Source organism: Nelumbo lutea, chromosome 8, assembly GCF_056320005.1.
Source record: "Nelumbo lutea isolate HS-2025 chromosome 8, American lotus-T2T, whole genome shotgun sequence".
Classification (NCBI taxonomy): domain Eukaryota; kingdom Viridiplantae; phylum Streptophyta; class Magnoliopsida; order Proteales; family Nelumbonaceae; genus Nelumbo; species Nelumbo lutea.
Window position 1 is genome coordinate 25,162,386 of NC_142691.1, and position 23,298 is coordinate 25,185,683.

Sequence of the window (23,298 nt, forward strand, 5' to 3'; positions counted from 1 at the left end):
TTTTGGAAAATTTTCATCCAAACGGTTTATGAAGTAAAAGTACAAAACCAAAAGTATACCATGCACTTTGTACTTTGGTGTTGTTGAAGGTACAAATGACAAAGTACCGCCAAACAGGGCCTAAGTTAGTATATTGCAACAAAACATTGAAAAACGAAGAACAAGAGAAGCAACTTGAGGAGGACTCAGTCACTTGGACAAAAAACTTGGGATGCTATTGGTGCTATGAGGATATCTGTGGGTATTCTGATTATGTGGGATGAATACAAGGTTCAAGGAATGGAAGTGGATAGAGGTATCTACTCTCCCTTCTCTTTGAAAATATATCATGGTTTTACTTGGATTTTCACTAGTGTTTATGGCTTAACAATCCTAGACAAAGAGAGTCTTTATGGCCAGAATTGGAAGCTATCGGATATCATGCTCAACTCTTTTGGTGTGTGGTGGGGACTTTAATGTAGTGAGGTTTGCTCATGAGAAACCTAGTGGTGGAAGACTAACAAGAAGTATGAGGATTTTTTCCAATATCATTACAGATTATTCCATTGTTGTCCTTTCCCTTCAGAACTTGAGCTTGACCCGCTTGAATCATTGGTTAAGTCCCATCAGTTTTAGATTGGACATATTTCTGTTTTTTTTTTTTTTTTTTGAGATGGGAGGAGCACTTCTCAATGACAGTTCACTAATCAGAGATGTATGCCTGACCATTGGCCGGTGATCTTGGACACAGATCGGAAGCTGAGGTAAAAGCCTCCTTTCTGTTTTGAGAAGTTTTGGATCTTCCTCCATGAATTCAAGGATGAAGTGGCCTGATAGTGGGACCTATGTAATCCTGATGGTTGGGCTGGTTTTAAGTTTGGGAAGAAACTATGTATCAAAAAAAAGTTTGAGAAGAATCTGTAATTTCTTAAAGAAAAGCTTGAGGAGTGGAGTAAATCAAAGTTTTGAGTCATTGGCAGAGAAGAAGACAATATTGGGAGAAATAGCTATGTTTGATGAAAAGGAGTAGAAGGGTCAACTAATGGTAGATACAGAAAGAACCTAACTGCAAGCTACTTATTCATGGTGTGGAAGAAGAAGATCGAGATTTAATCATGGATGAGATCCTCACTTTCTTCCATAAGCTATATTCTTCTGATAGATGTTGGAAGCTGACCCTAGAGTCTTGGAATGTCCCAAGATTATTGAGGAGAAGAAGAACAAGCTGGAAGAGGAGTTTACTGAAGCTGAAATCAAGGTGACTTCTCTCTTGAGGAAGAAGACAAAGCCCCATTCCCAGATTGCTTCTTCTTAGTCTTCTTTCATGAGTGTTGGGACAAATGTTTTCACCTGCCGTTGACCTAGTCGGTTGAACTATTCGTACTGTCATCTGGCTAGGATTTTGGGTCTGGTTCAGTTAAGACCCGCCAAGCGTAAAAAAATCATTGACTTGTTCAAGAATTGTTTGACCCGACCGGTTCGATTGTTGACCCATTTGACCCGATGATTGGGTCGCGGGTTGCATTGCATGCAAACTTTCAGAGGCTATAAATTTGCACTATGATGTTTGATTGGTGAGATTTTTTTTTTTATTTGGGCAACTTTTTGAGATCTGTGTCCCAGAGGTGCCTTGCCCCACTATTTTTGTGAAAAATCCCATTTTTGGCCTCAAATTGCAATTTTTAATATTTTTTATAAATAAAAATAAAAATTAAATATAAAATAATACATATAACATATCTAAAAAATATTTATACATTATTTATTGCCAAAATATATATTTAGACGTGCACACACACACACACACTCACATACACACACATATATACACACACACACACACACACACACACACTTATTACATATATGCACTGACGTGGCATAACCGAACCGTTCGAACTGTCACTCGGCTAGGATTCTAGGTCTGGTTCAGTCAAGACCTGCCAAACGGTCAAAAAACGTTGACTTGGTCAAGAACCGTTCAACCCAATCGGTTCGACCCGGTGATCGGGTCGCCAGTCAAACGAGTGACCCACAACTTGGAGGCAAAAACGGTTCGGCCTTCGGGTCGGTTTTTAAAACATTGGTTGGGACATCATTAAAGGGGACTTAATTGAGTATTTCAAGGATTTTCATAGGGCTGTTAAGATCAATATCAGAAATAACGCCACTTGTATTAAATTGATTCCTAGGGAAGATGTATTTCTTGAAGTCAAGGACTTAAGAAGTTGATAAAAAAATCAAGGACATATAAGATCTGTCCCTCTTTTTTTGTGGCTTCTGCAAAGTAGTCGTGCTGGGAGACAATGTGGCTATAAATTTCTCCTTGATATCCATTCTTGCCATTCTACCTTTCCTTCTCTTTTCTCTCTTTCCTAGTACAAGGGAAAGTTTGTGTCTAGTTTTCTGGTTCCTTCTCAGTCCAACTTTGGGTTTGATTGGGATCTGGGGTTTAGGAGAGGCCTAAGGGATTTGGAAGCTGAAAATGCAATGAATTTGATTCAAATCCTAAATGGGGTGGTGTTGGATCCCTTTGGGAGGGATAAGAGACATGGACTAGAACTCCCTCCAGGACATTCTCTTGTCCTTCCTTCTTTAATTCCCTTTTGCTTTCTACCAGTAATTTTGCTAAAAGTTTCCCAGCTAAGGAAGTTTTGGCGTGAGCTGATTTCTCTGAGGGTTGGGGCTTTCTAATGGGAACTTTTCTTGGAAAGATGCAATACCTGTGATTTACTCCAAGGGAAAAAGCCTTATTGGTGCTTATCTCCTAGTTGGTGCATTCTCTGTAAGGCTAATGGTGAATGTTCCTACCACTTATTAATTTCTTGCTATTTTGCTTCTGTTTTTTGGGATTATTGGTTTCTTTCTCTTTTTGGTTGCAGGTGGACCCCCCCGTCAAACATCCAAAGTTTATTTAGCTCCTTGTTCCTTAGATGGCCAAAGAGGAGGGGTAGGATTATGTGGAGATGTGTGAGGGCTGCTACTTGCTGGACTCTATGGGAGGAGAGGAATTCCAGAATCTTTTCTGAAAAGGAAAGAAGTAATGAAAGTATTATTGAGGTCATAACAGTCAGGGTGGTGCATTGGATAAAATCTGTACAGCTATTTGATGATGTTTCTACGGTTATGCTGTTGAACAACTGGATGGAAGTTGCTAACTCTGCGTCGACTAGGCTTTCTGCTGTTCCTGTGTGGTCACCTCCTGGCAATGGTTATATAAAGTTAAAATTTGATGGGAGTAGTGAAGGTAACCCAGGCCCTTCAGGTGTAGGGGGTGTATTCAGAGATGAGGAGGGGAAGGTGTTAGCAATGTATTTGTGCTCCATTGGGGTTGGGGACTCTCTTAGAGCTGAGATCTATGCTGTTCTGGAGGGAAAGAGTAAGGAACTGAATTTACAGAAGTTAATTATTGAAGGGGACTCAAAGTTGGTAAGCTGGTTACAGTCTTACAGAGGGGAAGGGGTCTTTGGAAGTTTGCTAATGAAAGTAAGGAAATCAAATGGCTAACTAGGGGGATGGACATCCAATTTCAGTGGGTGAAAAGAACAGCAAATGCATTTGCAGATGCTTTGGCAAAACAGGGGGTGGGTAGGGATCAATTGCATTGGGCTGTATTGTGAGATGTTACTTTGCTCTCTTATAGAGAGTTAAGCTTTTTTAACTCTCTCTGGAGTGCTGTACGTATTTCTTATTAATCTAATGAAATTCTGTTATTGATAAAAAAATCATGAATTACAAATCCAAACACAGAAAAACATGCTAGTAACTCGTTATCAAATGTTTGTCCCAAGACATCTGGGATCTTGGGAGGGATGGAATGGACGACTAACCTTTTTTTGTTAAATAACAGAAATATTTCATTAGAGCAAAATTTCCACACTGCCCAAAAAATGGACAGTAGGCCAAAAGAGTACAAAGCAAGCTCCAAAAACAAGGAGCAGAAAGATAAAAGGGTGGATTAGGGATATGGAACTTTAGAGAGGAAAAATGAAGCACTAATGGGGAAATGATGTGGATGCTAACTTTGGAGAGTGATAGGTATGGACTCCAAAAAATCCAAGCAACTGAATTGCAGGCACCTAATTATAATAGGGGACTTTAAGGTGGTCATAAGATGGCTGCTAACAGAACAGGAAGGAGCTTGGAAGTATAGATACCCGTTGTGGGAAGTAAGAACTTTAATGCCTGTATTGGGAGCTATGGCTGTTAGGGTGCACAGATCTGCTAACAGTTTAGCGGATGTTCTAACTAATCAAGGGGCAACAAGATAACTGATATTTTGGGGTTTGGTTAATTAAGGGGAATCTGTAATTTGAGGGTTCATTACATGGTTAGGGAGGTTAATTTCCTATTATTATTGTAATATGCTTACTTTCTGGTTAATTAATAAAAGCCTATCAGTTACTGATCTGAAAAAAAAGGTAGTAGTCAGCATTCATGGGATTATGACAAATGGATGGAATGTAGTAGTTTCCATAAGGTGCACTTGGGCATAACTCTGGAAAGCAATTCACAAGGTACTTAATGATTTTCTTCATTGCATAAAATATGATATTTGCTCTGGTAATTCTATTCACTTTTGGGAAGATACCTGGTTGGCCGAGGTTCCATTGAAGGAGAGGTTTTGTAGTTGTTTTCAATGTTTAAAATGTCGGTGCCAGTGGAAATGTTGGTTGTCCAAATATAAGAAACATGTCATAAAATGTCAGAAATATCATATGGAACTATTATAAAAATTATAGACATGGTGGAAACATTGTAAAATATGCAAAGTATATAATGCTATTTTATGAAATGATAAAAGAAATGTAGGTACACCTTTTTAAATTATTATTTTGTTCCATATTATTAAACAAAGCTAAGAAACTAATGTTATAGACAAAAAATATGTTTTGAGGTTAACCTGCAGACCTTATGATTTAGAGCTTCATGATAGAATGGGTCAAGGAAAATTTAATCCCATAGAAAATGTAAATTATTGTAATAAATAAACCAAATATTCTATTACACTATCAAAAACTAATGTTTAACTTCATATTTAAAATGAATATTGAGCTAGCTCAAAGCAGTAATCATGTAGGTTAGGTAGGCAAAAACATTGGTTTTTTTTTTTTTTTTTGGATAAAGGAGAGCAATTTTATTAATTCAAATAAAGAGAGTACATTCAGCCTAGGAGGAGGCACGGGGTGTTACCTCCCCCAAGGACTGAACCATAAGAAATAAACACACACAAGCCTGAAACACAATTACAAGGTAGCCCAACGACATTGTTACCAACTTATGTTTTAATACTATTTGTACTCCACATAGTGCTGGTAGTGCTCACTGGGTAATATGTTGATTCCAGTAAAATTTCATGTCGCTATCCATGGAATTGGAAATGGAAATTTGTTGTGGAAACTATCTCATGTATTCCGCAAAATGTTGGTAGTGTTCATTGAGGAATGTGTCGATTCTGGTAAAATTTCGTGTTGCTACCCATGGAACTAGAAATATGTCGTGGAAATATTAGGGAAATTAGGGACATTTTAAACCATGGTTGTTTCCAACCTTCAACCTTCAAAGGGGAAAGTGTATCTAAATTTGCTATCCAATCAATCTCATCAGTTGGTTGCGACTGGGATATGGGCTTTAGGAGAGCTGTAAGGAATCCAGAACTTCTAGCTGTAATCAGTTTGTTGGATTTGTTTGAGGGGATCTTGAATATTCATCTTCTGATTGTCAGATATGGATTTTTATTCTGTTGGGTTCTTTCTCTTGTGCTTTCTTTTTAAGGGCCTTGGTCATCCTGTTCCTTCTGTGGCTCATTTACACGCCAAGGACATTTTATGCAAACCAAACCCTCCCAAAATTGGGGCTTTTTTTGTAGGGAAGTTTTTCATGAAAAGATTAACACTTTGGATGTACTACAAAAAAATGCCTTCTTTGTGCGTGTCTCCTATTGGCGTGTCCTTTTTAAAGTTAGTAGTGAGACTTGCCACCATCTATGAATCTCCTTTTCATTTTGTGTTTAAGAGAGTTTTTTCTCTTTGAATGTATCAATACTTTTAATATGCAAATTGTGTATTGAGAGTTTCTTTTGATGGAAAATTTACCTTTTTTTTACTTTTGGTTTGATAGTTTGACAAGAAACCCATCAGATCAATATCTAACATTTGAAGTCATTAAAATAACCCAACTCTTCTTATCCAACGTATCAGTGATCCTAAAAGGTGACACAGATTGGTTGATACACATAGATGCATTGTGATATTTTGAAGTTTGAACCATGCCTTTAGAAGGTGAAAGAAAAAAGGAAGGTTGTTGTGGAGGCTGACAAGTGTTATGGTTGTTTGGACTATTTGGGAGGAAAGAAATGAAAGAATTTTCGAATGTTGTTGTGGAGGGTGACAACATTTGAAATCATTCAAGTAACCCAATCTTCTTATCCAATGTGTCAGTGATCCTGAAACGTTATACAGATTGGTCAATGTGCACTGATACATTGTGATATTTTGAAGTTTGAACTGTGCTTTTAGAAGGCCAAAGAAATGAGGAGGGTGACAAGAGTTGAAGTTATTTGGACTATTTGGTTGGAAAGAAATGCAAGAATTTTTAAAGAGACAGGAAAGATCCTTGGAAAGAAATGCTAGAGTGGTTCATTATGTTAGAATACATGACCTTTTATCATATGATGATATTATTAGAAGGTGGGGGGAAGTGTCTGGTTCAAGCTACAAAAAGAGAAAACTGTGAAGTTGTGGGCACCACCAGATGAAGGTTCTATCCAATTAACTTTGGTGGAAGTAGCATGGTGAACCTGGGCCCTTCAGGCATCGGGGGAGCTTTTGGAGTTGAGAAGGGTGTTATAAAGGCTCTTTTTCTCCTGCCATTTTGCTAATAGTATTTGGTCATTGTTTATTTCTTTGTTTGGATTCAGGTGGTCGCTCCCACTTAATATTGCAAAACTTGCTTGCCTCTACAACTTTTAGTTGGCCAAAGAAAGGGAGTAGGGTGATGTGGAGGGGTGTAAGGGTGGCTGTATGTTTGACAATATAAGAAGAACGGAACTTAAGGGTCTTCTCAGATAACGAGAGAATCCTAGAAACTTCACTGGAGGTGCTTGAAATAAAGGTTGTACATTGGCCGAAGACTCTGAACTTGTTTGAGGACTTTACAGTGGTAGATTTACGAAGGAAATGTGTTGAGATAGAAAATTCGGCCCCAGCAAATGAGGTTACATGTCCTATTTGGTTTCCTGCTAGTGGCTTTATCAAATTGAACTTTGATGGTAGCAGTGCTGGTAATCCTGGGCCTTCAGGCATTGGGGGAGTTTTCAGGAACGTGGATGGAGATGTAGTTGTACATTTTTCTGGATCAATTGGAACAGGTGACTCTCTTCAGGCAGGGATTTTGGCGGCCTTGGAAGGAGCACAAACAGCTAAAGAGCTGTGTATTAGAAAGTTGATTATAGGAGATTTAAGGTAGTAGTGGGATGGCTGGAGAATAAAATGAATGGACTGTGGCAACAGCAATGAAATGAAGAAGTTCAAGTGGCTAACAAAGGATGCTGATGTAAAATTCTCTTGGATTAAAAGATCTTCTAGTTCTTTTATGGATGGGTTAGCTAAACAAAGGGTGAAAACAGTTTCTTTTTTTCTGGGCTCAATTGTAATTGCATTTGTTTTCTTCCCACCTGTTGGGTGGTCTTCTTGGATGGGAGAGTTAAGAAAGTTTATCTCCCCATTTGTGTACTAGTCCCTTAATTCTGTTAATGAAAAGCAGTTGTTATTGATAAAAGGCTCTTTTTCTGGGCCAGTAGGGGAGAGGAGTTTACCTAGAGCAGAATGGATAACCTTGAATGAAGGGATACAAAAAGCAAGAGACTTGAAGATTGAAAAGCTTGTAATAGAAGGAGACTGTAAGGTAGTTGTGGGCTGGCTGAAGAATTAGGAGAAAGTCCTTTGGACTTATAGAAATGAAATCAAGGAATGCGGGCACATGTGCTCCTTAAATTAATATATATATTTTTTTCTGTTGGTGAGAAAAAATGCAGGTACAGGTGCAATGGATTACAAGATCATCCTATGCTATGTCTGCTATGTCTGGTTCTTTGGCAAAACAAGGGGTGAATAGGAACCTTTTTTTTGGGGGGGATGAGTTGTAATTGTGTAATATTATTCTAATGGGAAAGGTTTTTTTTTTCCTCGTCAGTGATGTATATTCCTTTGTATATTTGATGCTTATAAACTATTAATGAAATCATGTTCTTGTAAAAAAAAGCTGTTAACAACTTGACTCGGGACAATCCCATACCAAATAATCTGGTAGCAACCCCAACCCTTGCTAAAGCATCTGTGAAAGCATTTGCACTTTTAGGCACCCAATTGAATGGGCCATTCAAGTTGGTGCCTAGAATCTGTGCTTGTTTGACCAATGGCCTGAACTTTGTAGGTATCTTTTGTTGGGATCTCATCCAGCAGATTATGGTTTTGCATTCTCATTTGTATCATGCTCATCAACTTTAGTCCCAGAAGCAAGGCCTGTAGTTCAGCCTTTAAAGAATTACCATATCCAATTGGACCCTAGAAATACAGCAGAATATTACTATTATAGTCCTTAATTATCCCCCCCAACTCCTGAATTTCCTAGATATTCAAGGCAGCACCTGTCAAAATTAAATTTAACCTTGCCTGTAGCAGGATCTATCCATTCTTCCATCCTTTGTTGTCTACTGGCTTGGTGTCTAGCAGTGATTTGCCACCCCCTTACTCCCTTATAAGGTCATTTAGTGAGACACCTCTGAAACCCTCACATGTTAGAGCTCAATGAGCAACTCTTACCATGATGATATCTATCAGCTCCTCAATACTCCTTGATTTCCTTTCAAATATTATTGTTTTGTTTTTTTTCATTCCACAAACTCCATAACACTGCTAACTGCACACACTTCCATGATATTATTTGTCTTTGAATATTGCAAATCAAACTATTTGTTTCAAAAAGGCCTAACACCTCAATTGGGGTCTCCAAAATATTTCTTGCTAAAGAGAAGAATTATTTACATTACTTGGGTTACCTAACCTTTGGCGTTTTATCTTTCCATAAAGTGGCCGTTCTTGAACTTGTTTTCTCATGCTTATTGGTCCAAGATTTTACCATTTCATCAAGCAATGTCCCTCAAAAATCTTGCTGGTTGTAAAATGAAATTAGACATGTATGTCATTTAAATAATAATTAATTTATCTGGTTCATCTAGTAAAGAACATGCCAAACACAATCCTTGTGTTTTAAATATGAATGTCACAAGTATTGTGCAGTTGTCAATGGAAATTGAGTTTGGATTTGTCAAGTGATTGGGCATGAGTCAGAGAAATATTAGAATTCGATTGCTTGACTTGGAGGAGTCCAGATCTGTTGTGAGTTTATGACCTCAACACTGTTGTTATTGCCTAATGAAAATCATTCACATCTTTGAACACTCATATGATAGCTTTGCTCATGTTATGACAACCATGGCCACTCTTTTCTTTTCTAGAAATCAAAATTAATTTATTAATCCTATCATTTCCCTATTTTCTCCTCTATCATTTCACAACATTCATCTGCCACTGCTCTCTTCTCCCACCCCTTGCTCTCTTCTATTATTTTCCCTTTCTCTCTCCATGTAGAAGGCTATTAAACCTTAGTTTGGGTATATCTCTTTGGTGAGTCTACTTCTAGTATCTCACTCCAAAGATGGGGAATACACACCATATTTGTTCAATGCACAATAAGATAATCTTCTCTGTCTTGTATTCTTTCCATTGTTTAAAATTTCACAACGTATTGGAATGTATCAGCCAATACACATAATTCCAATGAGGGGTTGAGACGACGGACGCTTGGAAATTAGTTGTTTTGTACTTATTTGTTTGTATTGGGATGATACAAACCCATTGATTTAAAAGGTGCGCCTCAGGCGAGGCGCATTTCAAACCCCTAGCATAGACTTGTTCGGGCTTGCCTCGAGGGGTGTGGTCTGGGGTTTGGGGGCAGAGCCCCCGACCCAACCGTTAGACTAAAAAAAAGCAAAAAGCGCAAAATTTTAAAAAGGCGCACGCTTGGGCTGAGGTGCAAGGTGCATTAGGTGCTCGCCTAGGCGCACGCTTCCCCCGGCCTAGCCATTAGACTAAAAAATGCAAAAAGCGCAACATTTTAAAAAGGCGCAAGCCCGGGCTGAGGTGCAAGGTGCATCAGGCGCTCGCCTAGGCGCACCATGCTTTGAGAACCCCCTATTTTCTAATGTTGTTCATTCATTCATTGCAATAAAATATCTTCTTAAAAGGCAATGAAAGTTATAAAATCATTATTTTTATGTGAGAAATAAGAATTTCAGACCCTAGCATAGACTTTTTCGTGCTTGCCTCGAGGGGCATGGTACAAAGGCTACTCATAGAATCAAGAATGCAATATGTTTTACATCACATTAACTACTTGAAGCAATGCAATTAAGGAAAAATAGAGATTGTGGGTTTTACATGCTTGAAAATGCTTTATATGTTTGCTTTTATTTTTAAATTTTCATTTGAATACACTTTACATGTTATGTTTATGTATTTTAATTTTAGATAATAGGTTTTTAAATCATTTATTTTAAAATTTAAGTTTATATTTTTATTAACATTATGTATAATATTTTTTGAAAACTTTGCATTTTTTTGAATTTTCTGACTTTATTTTTTATTTTTTAGTTTTTTTTTTGGTAATTTTGCGCCTTTCTTAAAATGGCGTGGCCTTGCCTTGCGACGTGCACCTCATGTGGAAATTGGCCCTTGCGCTTTTTTTGCACTTTGTGCTTTTAAAACATTGTACAAGCCTTTATAGGGTCGTTTTGGGTCTATATTGACCAATATAGGCCTGATACCTACTGATACACTTAATGTACCAGCAATATATTATGAGTTTTATTATATTGCCCATTCTCTCTCTCTCTCTAGCTCCTATATATTTAAGGCAATTATTCAAATTCAAATTTACCTTGCTTTTAATTAAATGCTATGCTTAAGAATATTATCTTAAATTTAATTAAGTGCTACTTTTAAAGCAATATTGAAGTTTGAATTTATTTTTTTGATAAGTAATAGATGGTTTATTAAAATTCATAAAGAGAGTTACTAATAAAGGCTTTGTGTAGATGCAACCGCAAAAACCAAAATTACAGTTGAGCCCAAAATAATTGATTATTATGTAACCCTTGTACTTTCAAAAAAAAATGCACCCCTTGTGTAGATGAAAAATCTGCCAACCAATTTGTCAATCTCCTTTTCCATTGAAAACTTACTGTCATATTTGTTGTTAGCCACTTGAATCTTCACAAAGACTCCATATGAGACTAAGCCATTCTCTCTAGTTCCTTCAACCATCCAATTACCAGTTCAGAGTCACCTTCAATTAGCAATCTCTCATTGCTCAACTTTCTAGCAATCTCTGCTACCAGTTTAGAGTCACCTTCAATTTGTTGCCTCAGTACCTCTTGTTTGGCAAGGGGGTCAGCTAAACCATTTGCATTCCTTGTTGTGCACTTGAATTCAGTATTTGTCTTTAACAATTCTTTCCACTTCCCTTAGAACATGTTTGGGAGTCCATGGGATATGTCTATTGCAGTTTGCCCATGAAATAACTACTTTTGAATCCCCATGTACCTCCACCTGTCTATAACTCAGTTGCTTTGCTAAATGAAGACCTTGCAGCAATGCCAATAATTCAGGCTTCAGGGAGTTTCCATGCCAATTGGTCCTGAAAATAGAGCCAATATCCTGTTCTCAGAGTTTCTGATTACCTATCCTATTCCTGCCATTACCTGTGTTACCAAGGGGCTCCCATCAAGGTTCAATTTTACTTTGCTTTCTTCTGGGTGTTTCCTATTTTATTACTATTATGAAGAGGCTAATTTATGCTGCTGGAGTCAGAAGCATTGGGAGAGGGTAGAAACATCAGCAAAGAAGGTTGTATTATCAGGCTCTTCAAAGGAGGAGGTCCAACTGGTGCTTATCGTCTCATGTTTTCTCATTGTGTTTGGCAAGATAAAGATAAATAGGTCATTAATTAGCATAAATAAAGAGGTGGATTAGTGGTAATTAAGTAATCTGTGAAAATAAGAGGTCTTGGGTTCAAATCTTGTTAACAACATTTTAAAATTTCACTTATGTATGGATCCATGTGGTTTCATGAAACCAGGACTGGTTCACCGGTTTTTCGGTTAAACCGGATGGTCACCTGGTTATTGGGGTGTGATCGAACCGGTCAGTGCCCTGAGTCACGGTTCAACCGGCCAGTCCGATCCGGTTTTCTAAACACTGGAAATAAGACAAATAGATATATTACTGAAATGCCCTTAACAAAAAATAATTTGACTGCAAAATATATATTTTGAAAATAATTTTGTAATCTGCTTTCACCTCAATTTTTTTATAGTTCTGTTGCTTGGCTAGGCTCAGACTATGTAAAACAGCTTCTATCGTCACCCTTGTCATTAGTCAATTGGTCCCAAATACAAGGCCAAGAGGCCTTTGTCATCTTTGAATACTTTCTAAATAAAACAAAACTCTGAATACTTCCCCTATCTTAGAAGTCCCTGTGTTACTGGTTGAGGATGCTGCATCAAGGATTGGATGATGTTACCATGGACCTTCTCAGTGTGAAGTCCATTGGATTCATTTCTTTACATATTTTAAGTGTACAAGAATGAGAAATGAAAAAATTACAATTGAAAGAATTTATGACATCATATTTTCACTATATGCCATAGTCAATTGGACAAAACTGTGATTGTAAATTCATTAATTTCCTGGACTTGCACATCGGAAGGGAATCATAGTCAATCAAATTGAACATTTGACCATAGATGACTTTTATCCCTCCTTTATTCATCTGCATTTGAAAGGAACCATAATCAGCGTTTGGGAATAAGGTTGTAGATGGCTTAGTCCCTAACCTGTTTTGGTAGAGGAACCATAATCAAGCAAGTAGAAGCACCTGGTGGTGGATGGTTTCTTTTCCTCTACTTTCTTTCTTACGACTTGCGAGTAAATGAAAGAGAGAAGGAGAACAATATGTAATGTGGAAATATAAGACACATAGGAGATACTTGCCAGAGAGGACTTCGCTTTTCTCTGTCTTCCTCTTTCTTCCCAAAAACCTCTCTTTATCTTTTATGTTTACTATGGATTTTCTTAGGATTCTCTAGGAGTCTTATCCTCTAAGACACAACTCTAAGGAGATTAAATAGGGAGTGAGGTAGTTATGCAACTACTCCCTCCCCTTAGGTAAAGGACACCTGGCCTTCCCACTTAAAGAGAGGGAAGTCCTGTATGGGACACCTCATGTAGTCTTAATGGGTTTAGTTAGCCCACTAGCCAACCCATCTGTTTGGGTTATACATTATTTTAAGTTTATTTGATATTATGGGCTTGTTAGGAATTTTCTTTCAACACTGTTAAAGTTAGGGAATTAATTCCTTGTTGTAACCCTGACTTGAAAGTTAGGGAATTAATTCCTTCTTAGCATAAAGAAATATTTAACATTTCTTTATGCTAAGAAGGCCATAACGGAATGCTGGTCCCAGCTATCTAGAACCTCAAAGTCTTTTTTTTTTTTTGGCTGAATCTATGATTTGTTGGGATACTAGTTTGGAGACATTTTTGATATATTGGAGGATGTTTTTGACAATGACGTAGAAATGGGAATTTTAGCAGTACTGTGATATATAGCTCATGTGATGGTTGCTTATTTCTTGGAGGTCTAGGTTACTCTCAATTGGGACAGTAAAACAGTTTCTGTTGAAGTAATTGCTTTGTTCTTGTGAAATGGAAGTCTAATTTTTTTTCTTTTCAGGTATGTTCCATCTTTTATTCCACCTCCTTTGGCAACCAAGGGAAAAGAGCCTGAGAAGAAGGTTAGTGCGTTTTGTTGATTTACTTTTAGGTTATTATGTTTTATTGTAGATCAGGTTCCTAGATCTTTGTGCTTTATTCTTTTCTAGTAGTGACAGTTGTACCTTGGATTTCTATAATACAACTTGCAGGAGGAGAGACCAAGGGAGAAGGAAAAGGGAAGGTCAAGGAATATAGATAATTTTATGGAGGAACTGAAGCTTGAGCAAGAAATGCGAGAAAGGAGAAATCAGGAGCGTGAACTAAGGCGGGAAGGGCGCCATAGTGAAAATTCCGCTGTAAGTTGTTTCTGATATTTACTTGGCATTCCAAGACTATGAGAGGCAAACAGACCTTAATGGGTTAATCAATTTATTTCTTGCAACTCCTGGCCGGAGCAGCTGTTTCCACTGCATTATTATCATTGTTATTATTGTTGTTGTTTCACTCAATGAGTATTTTGTGACTCCAGTATGGTTTTATTTCTTGTTTTGTGAGGGTTTATATCACATCTTCACTGAATGTATGTATGACCCTTAGAAAGCTGAGGTTCTTTGTGCAGCCACCTAGCCGGTTCGATGAACTTCCAGATGATTTTGATCCAAGCGGGAAGCTTCCTGGATCGTTTGATGATGGGGACCCTCAAACTACAAATCTATACGTTGGAAATCTCTCACCACAGGTGACACCATAATATTCTTTTGTGTCATTAACTTTTGCTTTAGTTTGGTGATTCTTCTGCAATTTGGAGTTTGATGAAAATATTAATATGTATTTGTGTTGCCTGAATCTTATAAGGTGGATGAGAATTTCCTCTTGAGGACTTTTGGAAGATTTGGGCCCATTGCTAGTGTAAAGATAATGTGGCCTCGGACAGAAGAGGAGAGGAGGAGGCAAAGGAACTGTGGTTTTGTTGCTTTTATGAATAGAGCTGATGGGCAGGCTGCAAAGGATGAAATGCAAGGTTTATTAGATCTCTGGTTGTTGCTTCTGAAAGATACCATGATCATTGATCAGTATTATAAAAAACCGGTTATATGTTTTCTAAAGATGAGCATGTATGCATGTTTATTTTACTGGACAGAATATAAGAAAGGTAAAAAAAAGGCCATTGCCCAACATTGGTTCCATCTATCTGGTGTATTTGGGGGGGGGGTAGACTAGATACAGTCCTATACTTTTGGCATATTTCTTTTTATCATAAAGGTGGCACTCTCAGACTTGAACATGTGTTTTCTTGCTTTGCAGACCAAGCCTTTCCATTACACAAAGCAGTGGTTCCTTCTGAACAGATTATACACATACAAAAAAAGTTCCCCTTATAAACTGGCAAAGTATTATCATTTGTTTCAATAAAGTTGCCATTCTAGCTCTAGATTTTGGATGTTCTGTAAAACTGAACACTTGTTTACTGTCTTTGGTCAATCTAAACATATCCAACCAGGTGTACATCACGGGATTGTGCTCTATGTGTATTATGACTCTGTCCTTATGAACCGGCAAAGTATTCTCATTTGTTTCAATAAAGTTGCCATCTACCTGTACTAGGGTGGTACAGGTTTTTCCAGTACAAGTACACTGAGTAGCTAATTGACTATATACATAAGACAGTCCACACCCTTGAATTGATATACAAAACGAGGCTTAAGTAAAATTTCCTGCATAAAGAAAATGGGAAAACCTGCAACAAACCTGAAGGAATTATCCATCAAATTCCTTATTCAATCAAATCTTTTTTTTTTTCTTTTTTTAACATGAGGTAATTTATTGGAAAGACTGAAACTAGGGTGGTACAGGTTTTTCCAATACAAGTACACTGAGTAGCTGACTATATACATAAGATAGTCCACACCCTTGAATTGAGATACAAAACCAGGCTTAAGTAAAATTTTCTGCATAAAGAAATGGGGAAGCCTGCTTATCAGGACTTTTGGGATATCTTGAAAGATGATCTTTTGTTGGTGTTTGAGGAGTTTTTTAGGAGAGGAATTGTCAATCCGGGTGTGAACTCTACCTTTATAGCCTTAATTCCAAAAAAGAAAGATGCTTCTCACCCAAAGGATTTTTGGCCAATTAGCTTGGTTAATAGCTTGTATAAGATCATTGCAAAAGTGTTGTCTTTGAGGCTGAAGAAGGTATTGCTAGATATCATTGCACACTATAGTTTTTGTGAGTGGAAGACAAATTACTGATTAGATTTTAATTGCTAATGAGAGTGTGGAGAACTTTAAGAGGGATAAGAAGAAGGGAGTGGTCTGTAAGTTGGACTTGGAAAAGGCTTATGAATGGTGTAAGTGGATGGTGTAAGTTTTGACTAAATTTGGGTTTGGGGCTAGATGGTGTAAGTGGATCATGGGTTGTGTCCGGAATTGTCATTATTCAGTGCTAGTGAATGGGACAGTGGTAGATTTCTTTCCAGTCAGTAAGGGTATAAGACAAGGAGACCCCCGTTCTCTTTTCTTGTTCGTTTTAATTGCAGAGGTTTTGGGGAAACTGATTCACTGAGCAGATTCTAGGGGGCTCATTAGAGGCTGGAGAGTTGGGAGGGTGGAAACCCCTCTCACTCACTTGCAGTTTGCTGATGACACGATTCTGTTTTGTGAATGCGGTAATGTGAGCTTTATCAGGAACTTGAAGTCGGTGATACAACTGTTTGAGCAAATGTCCAACTTGAAGGTTAACCTTGGGAAAAGCTGTGTAGTGGGGGTGAATTTGGAGGAGGGAGAGATCAGGGAGAATGCTGAAGTGCTGGGGTGTGAAGTCTCGGGGTGGCCTTTGAACTACTTAGGGTTGCCTTTAGGTGATAATCCCATGAGAGAGAGCTTTTGGAAACCGGTGGTGGAAATGTTTGAAAAAAGATTGGTTTCTTGGAAAAAAAATACCTCTCTTGGTGGGAGAATTACACTTATTAAGGCCACGCTTGCTAACTTACCCATCTTTTTCCTATCGGTGTTTAAAATCCCAGTGAAGGTTGCTAATAGATTGGAGAAGCTAATGAGATATTTCCTGTGGGAGCCGGGAGAGGAGAAGAGGGATCATAGAGTTAGCTGGGAGATAGTTTGTAGGAGTAAGACCTATGGTGGTTTGGGGCTTGGGAGTATTAGGAGAAGGAATATGACTCTGTTGTGAAAGTGATTGTGGAGATTCCCTACGGAGAAGGAGAAGCTATGGGCTAGAATAGTGGCAAGTATACATGGGCTGGAGCATAATGGATGGGACGTTGGAATTAGAGCTAGGACCACAAGCATTCTCTTTGGAAAGCTATTCATGACCTGCTACCAGTTTTCTCCCCTAATATCAGAGGTATGATTTGAATTCCGGTAACTCCATAAAATTTTGGTAACAAACCTGGGTGGGGAGTGCCCCTCTAAAGGATCACTTTCCTTCTTTGTATGCTCTTTCTGATTTGAAAAATGAGCCAATCTGGTCTTTCACCACCCTGTCCTCTTCCACTTCTGGGATTGGGTGGAACTTGGGTCTAAGAAGGGATTTGAGGGACTCGGACTTCGACAATATTTCGAGCCTTATTGCACTTCTTTATAACGTTGTCTTAGACCCCACTAGGGCGGATTCTATAATTTGGACACCTACCCCCAATGACATCTTTTCTTGTGTTTCTTTCTTCAAAGTCTTAAGTCAGTCCACCAGTCCTACTTTCCCCCCTTTCCTTGTTGATGAGGTTTGGTGCAGAGCAATACCTCCTAGGGTTGGTAGCTTTTGTTGGGAAGCCTATCTGGAAAGAATCAACACTGGTGATCTACTCCAAAAGAAGAGACCCAATACTTGTTTGTCACCTCAGTGGTGTGTTCTTTGTAAAGAAGCTGGGGAGATTGGTTTTCACCTACTGGTGTCTTGCCATTTTGCGAGGTCAATTTAGGAATGAGCCTTCTCCCTATTTGGATGTAGCTGGAATCCCCCATCAGACTTGCAGGGCCTTTTTTCCCCTTTTTTTTCAGGTGGCAGATAAAAAGGGAAGGACAACGGGGAGAGGACTAAGGGCTACAGTATGTTGGACACTTTGGAAAGAAAGAAACTCCAGGATATTCTCAGAAGCTCAGAGAGGAGCAACAGATCTGAGGGCTATCATACATATTAGGGCTGTATAGTGGCTGAAATCTTTGGAGCTTTTCACAGATTACATTGTGGATGACATGTTGAGGAAGTGGGGTGAAATTGCAATTTGCACGCAGACCAAGTCAGTAATGAGTGTGGGTTGGACCCCTCCACCTGGTGGATTCATGAAATTAAACTTTGATGGGTGTAGTAGGGGAAATCCGGGACAATCGGGGATTTGGGGTGTTTTTGGGGATGAAAATGGGGTCATTTCTGCCATGTTCTTAGGCCCAATTGGAGTGGGTGACTCCCTTAGAGCTGAGATCTTTGCAGTTATGGAAGGAGTCCAGAAAGCTAAGGAGTTGAACATCAGGAAACTCATAATTGAAGAGGATTCAGAGGTGGTGATAGGGTGGCTGATTAAAGATCACAATGGCTTATGGGTACAATAATGAGAGGAGGAAATTCAAGTGGCTGGTGCGGGAGATGGAAGTTAAGACATGTTGGGTTAAAAGATCGGCTAATTCCCTAGCTGACGGTTTAGCTAAACAAGGGGCAGAAAGGGATTCACTGTTTTGGGCTAAGCTGTAACTTTAAGTGTTTTTTTCTTTCTTTTTTTCCTTTTCTTGTGGTTCTTTGCTGCTCTTGGAAGATAAGTGTGTTTGTCTTCCTCTTGTAAATCTTCTATTGATGATTTAATGAATGTGTCATTGATAAAAAAAAATGGGGAAGCCTGCAACAGCCCTGAAGGAATTATCCACTGGTGACCAATAATGAAGCAAAACAGAAGCTCCCTGAATTACTTAATCTTCTTTAGCTCCTCTGTTTTCAAAGAACCTTGAGTTATTCTCCTTCTAAACCACTTAAATTTTGTTGATTATGATTCCTCCCTGATCCATTTGGGTTGCTTTCTATCTTTTATTTTATTGTTTGTTTTATTTATTTAACTATTATATTACCGAAAAATTCATTGAAAACTTGGTCTTATGCACCTTTCTGATTAACAAAGTTAGAGGATTTTTGTGTGGTAATACATTGGACTTGCCAGATTATGCTGAACTTCATGTTGGATTAGGGCCAAATTAGGTCCCCCCTCCTCCCTCCCTCTTTTAATAATGGTAAGGTATTGCATTAAAAATAAAATAGAGAGCATCTCTGTCACATCATAGCAAGATGCTGTAATGTGGCGACAACACAATACTGTTCTATGTTAGTTACAAAAATGTGTAACTAACATTTTTTATTCATATGGATAAAAGAAATCCTATACTGTACACTTCAAAACATTTGTGCACTGCCATTCATGAGTATAGCTTGCCCCTTAGGACCCTTTCAATTGAATCTTGTCAGCTTATTTTGTTTTTAAAAAAATTGGAGAGTTTCTTTCTGTCAATATGTTCCAATCCAATGCCAGGGCCCAGGGGTATAGTACCCAAACAACTTCCCTCTTCTACCAAGTCCTTTCAGCTGCCAACTCCATAAGAAAGCATTCATTGGTGACCAAGAATGAAGCAAAACACTGGTTCCCTTTTATTAGGGGGAGGTTTTAGCTAATATATCTCTGTCTTGATCATTTAAGTTTCTATATGCATTTATTTAGCCACTTTTGAGGCTTGCAACATTGGTATTAATGGAAGTTCTTTTGCTCCAGGAGTTGTTGTTTATGAATATGAGTTGAAGATTGGTTGGGGCAAGTCTGTCTCTCTTCCAGCACAAGCCTTACCTGCTCCCCCACCAGGGCATATGGCTATCAGGAGTAAGGAGGTTGGTAGTTTTAATATCATTTTTACATTATTGTGCCTGTTCTTCACAGGCATTCATATTTTATCATGCTTAATCTTATGGATGAGTTTTTCATTTCAGAGGATAATTGAAATGCTTCTTTTCTTCAAAATCCCTTACTATGAAACTGAAGCCCATATAATGCGTTGACAGGGTGGTACTGTTATTTTGTCTGGTCCTGATGGTCCACCAGTTACTTCAGTGACAAACCAGAGTTCTGAGCTGGTAGGTCAAATGAATACCTTGGAGTTCTACATTTGTTTTTTTTTTTTAATTTCATTAACATGTAATTATCATGGTTATCTTTGACACATATATCTATACTATTATAAAGAAGATACTTGCTTTGGCTTTGGTGTGGGTTATAAAAGTTAAATTTGATATGCAATATCTAGTTATATCTTTGCCATTTACTTTCAACATGTCGTTACACTAGTATTGATGAAGTAGAAACAAAATGATTCCTCGTAATAACAGTGTATATAATGTGAATGTTTGAAACATGCTAGGTTCTCCCCTTGATCTTATGCTTATTATGTGTAATCAGCTTGGAATCAACATATCTGTCATTTTCTATAGTTATTTGGATGCAGGATGGATCTCACAATTTCTGTTCTGTATTTTCATTATATTTGAAGTTTTGTGAGATTTTATTTTATTTTATTATTTTGATTCATTGGGCTACACAATGTGGGCTAGCACATCTCCCATACCCATAACTCCCAACCCTGGTGGCAACTGGATTTGATCCCAAGTCTCTGCTGGAATGAGCCAATGACTGTACCGAGTCACCAATCATTTGGTCTTACTGTAGAATTTATTCTGCAGCAACTTTCTTGCTCTTGATCATCAGCACTTAAGATGTAATTTCTGATTTACACACTGTAACTTAAGTCAAAATTACTGTGCACTTCTTGATCCCAGTTTCCATTTTTTAAATCTTGATAATCTCTGCAGTTGCTTAGCCTAAAGCCTTATTAATAAATACTTGATGTAATTGACTAACCAGAGCTAGGTGGGGAAATATCATGGATGAGGGCTTCTCTTGGTCAATTTGCATCTCTAAAAGTGATAGGGTTTAGTTTCATGCTATGCAGCACTTTATGTGTTCACTTTTTTTTTTTTTTTGGTATTCACAGAAGGTATTGTTGAAGATGCACATGCCAACATACTCCACTTAGACACGTTGAAGTTTCAATTGAAAATTCTCTTTGGAATTTATTCTATTTAGGAATGATGTTCCTTTATCCTGAAACCTCATGGATCTGGGGGTCTTGGTGCCTTAATTTACACCTTTGCCCTTTTTTATTTTCTCTACCATGCTGTTAAGCTTATCATAACATTAATCCAGCCACAAACTTTTAATTTTATTAATTTTTTCTATTATTTATTAAACCTGTGAATTGATGGGACAAAAGATAATGAGTTCTTTTTCATCTGTAAAAGCATTCAAATCTGAAACCTGAGAAGAAATCATCTTTTTTTTTTTTTTAATAAGTAACAGAGTTTTTGGAATATAAATATAAGAAGCCCCTAGCTGTCCAAAGTAGATAACAAGGAAGTGCAATGCCAACTAAGAACTTAATACAAGAAAAAATGTGCAAAAATCACTAATTACACTTGAACCCCTGACGCAGAATTCCTGAAATTAGCCAACCTTGGAACCCACTGGAACAGGCAGTTCAGGTTTCTTCCTAACAATTGGGCTTCCCTACCATAAATCTGAAATTCTAAGCTAGTTCTAATTCTAAATTGAGCCAAGATATAACGGTTTTTAGTCTCCTATGATCACACCTGTCCAATTCTCTGTACCAATAAATCGAGACCTCGAATCACTGCTAACAATTCGGCCCTTAGTGAGAAACCCATGCCAACTGCACTACAGAAGCTTAATAAGATGAAGCCGTTCCCATTCCTTACAGCACATTCAATCCGAGATGCACCCGGGTTCCCCAAGTTGCAACCATCAAAGTTGAGTTTAAGGCTTCCAACCTGGGATGAATCTCTAGTACACAATCTCATTTCACATCTCCTTGATGAGGTTCTTTATCCTTTTTCTTATTGTTTTATTTTCTGTATTTGTATGATTATGTAAAGCAATGTTCTTTTGTTCATTATGTTCTGTTCAATTTCCCATTTCTTGAATTTAGAATATAGTAAATTGATTTGTTTTCACTGTGGCTTGATCTTGGTATATAGGTTCTTACTCCCAATGTTCCTGACATAATGGTTGTACCTCCTGAGAACGATCACATCCGCCATGTAATTGATACTATGGCTCTGTTTGTTCTTGATGGAGGATGTGCTTTTGAACAAGCAATTATGGAGAGAGGTCGTGGTAATCCACTTTTCAACTTCTTGTTTGAACTTGGTTCAAAGGAGCATACATATTATGTTTGGAGACTTTACTCCTTTGCTCAGGTACAGCTTACTGTGTTCTAAATTGGATATCTAGCTTCTTTGGGTCATTTATGTTAGGAATGGAGACACTGCAAATTTGGATTATCTTATAAGCTTTTTATGCTTCACAAATTCAGGGTGATACGCTTCAGAGGTGGCGAACAGAGCCTTTCATCATGATAACTGGGAGTGGGAGGTAATGCATTTGCCAGGCTACTTCCTAAGTTCCTAGCAACCTCTTTTCTACAATTATTTGGGGTGGACATGGAAAACTTGATTATATGATGAAATGCTTCTTTCTGCTGCTTTATTCAGATGGATACCACCACCTCTGCCTGCTGCAAAAAGCCCAGAGCATGAGAAAGAGTCTGGTACTACATTTGCAGCCGGAAGAAGCAGGGTAATTTTTCTTGTTTTGATTTGTATTGCTTCTGTCATGTCTTTTTTAGCGATATGGGTGATACAGCCATGTTCTGTGAATACCTTTTCGATTGTTGGAAAACAATTTTCTTCTGATTCAACACTTTTTTGTTTCTTTTTCTTATTTGATTTTGCAGCGTTTGGAATTGGAACGGACATTGACAGATCAACAGAGAGACGAGTTTGAGGATATGCTGCGGGCTTTGACATTAGAAAGGAGCCAGATAAAAGAAGCTATGGGATTTGCTTTAGATAATGCTGATGCTGCAGGGGAGGTAATGCTGATACTGATTTATACTCTCTTTTATAGATTTATAGATTATAGACGGATGTACCATCTATTTCCAATTAACATCTGGGTTTATGGACTTTAGGTTTGACTCATTAATTTGTTCTGGTTAAAACATTTAGCACTTTATGCAACTCAACATTCTTCTTTCTTTCAAGGCCATTTTGATATACGACTCCATAAATTTGATAGACCAGTATATGTAATGTTCCTCAGTTTCTAACATAATCTTCCATTGCAGATAGTTGAGGTTCTTACTGAATCTTTGACGCTTAAAGAGACACCAATACCAACCAAAGTTGCAAGACTTATGCTTGTCTCTGATATTCTTCATAACAGTAGTGCTCCTGTAAAAAATGCATCTGCATACCGTACGAAATTTGAAGCAACCTTACCTGACATAATGGAGAGCTTCAATGACTTGTACCGTAGTATCACTGGAAGGATTACTGCTGAAGCACTGAAGGTAAACTTTACTAAGCA

The 23,298-nt window shown here is 38.0% G+C and overlaps 1 protein-coding gene across 4 annotated transcripts in view; it reads left to right on the forward strand.

The window, feature by feature from the left end:
* The window catches only part of LOC148843463 (protein RRC1-like), a 33,662-nt gene that overhangs the window by 4,594 nt on the left and 5,770 nt on the right, over nucleotides 1-23,298 (forward strand). For all 4 annotated transcript variants that reach the window (XM_088957800.1, XM_088957797.1, XM_088957798.1 and 1 more), the window contains 11 exons: nucleotides 13,834-13,894; nucleotides 14,024-14,170; nucleotides 14,434-14,553; nucleotides 14,670-14,835; nucleotides 19,576-19,688; nucleotides 19,860-19,931; nucleotides 21,906-22,127; nucleotides 22,244-22,302; nucleotides 22,422-22,506; nucleotides 22,664-22,801; nucleotides 23,057-23,281. In XM_088957800.1, the coding sequence (XP_088813926.1) occupies nucleotides 13,834-13,894; nucleotides 14,024-14,170; nucleotides 14,434-14,553; nucleotides 14,670-14,835; nucleotides 19,576-19,688; nucleotides 19,860-19,931; nucleotides 21,906-22,127; nucleotides 22,244-22,302; nucleotides 22,422-22,506; nucleotides 22,664-22,801; nucleotides 23,057-23,281 (1,408 nt within the window). The remainder of the gene's footprint in view (nucleotides 1-13,833; nucleotides 13,895-14,023; nucleotides 14,171-14,433; nucleotides 14,554-14,669; nucleotides 14,836-19,575; nucleotides 19,689-19,859; nucleotides 19,932-21,905; nucleotides 22,128-22,243; nucleotides 22,303-22,421; nucleotides 22,507-22,663; nucleotides 22,802-23,056; nucleotides 23,282-23,298) is intronic.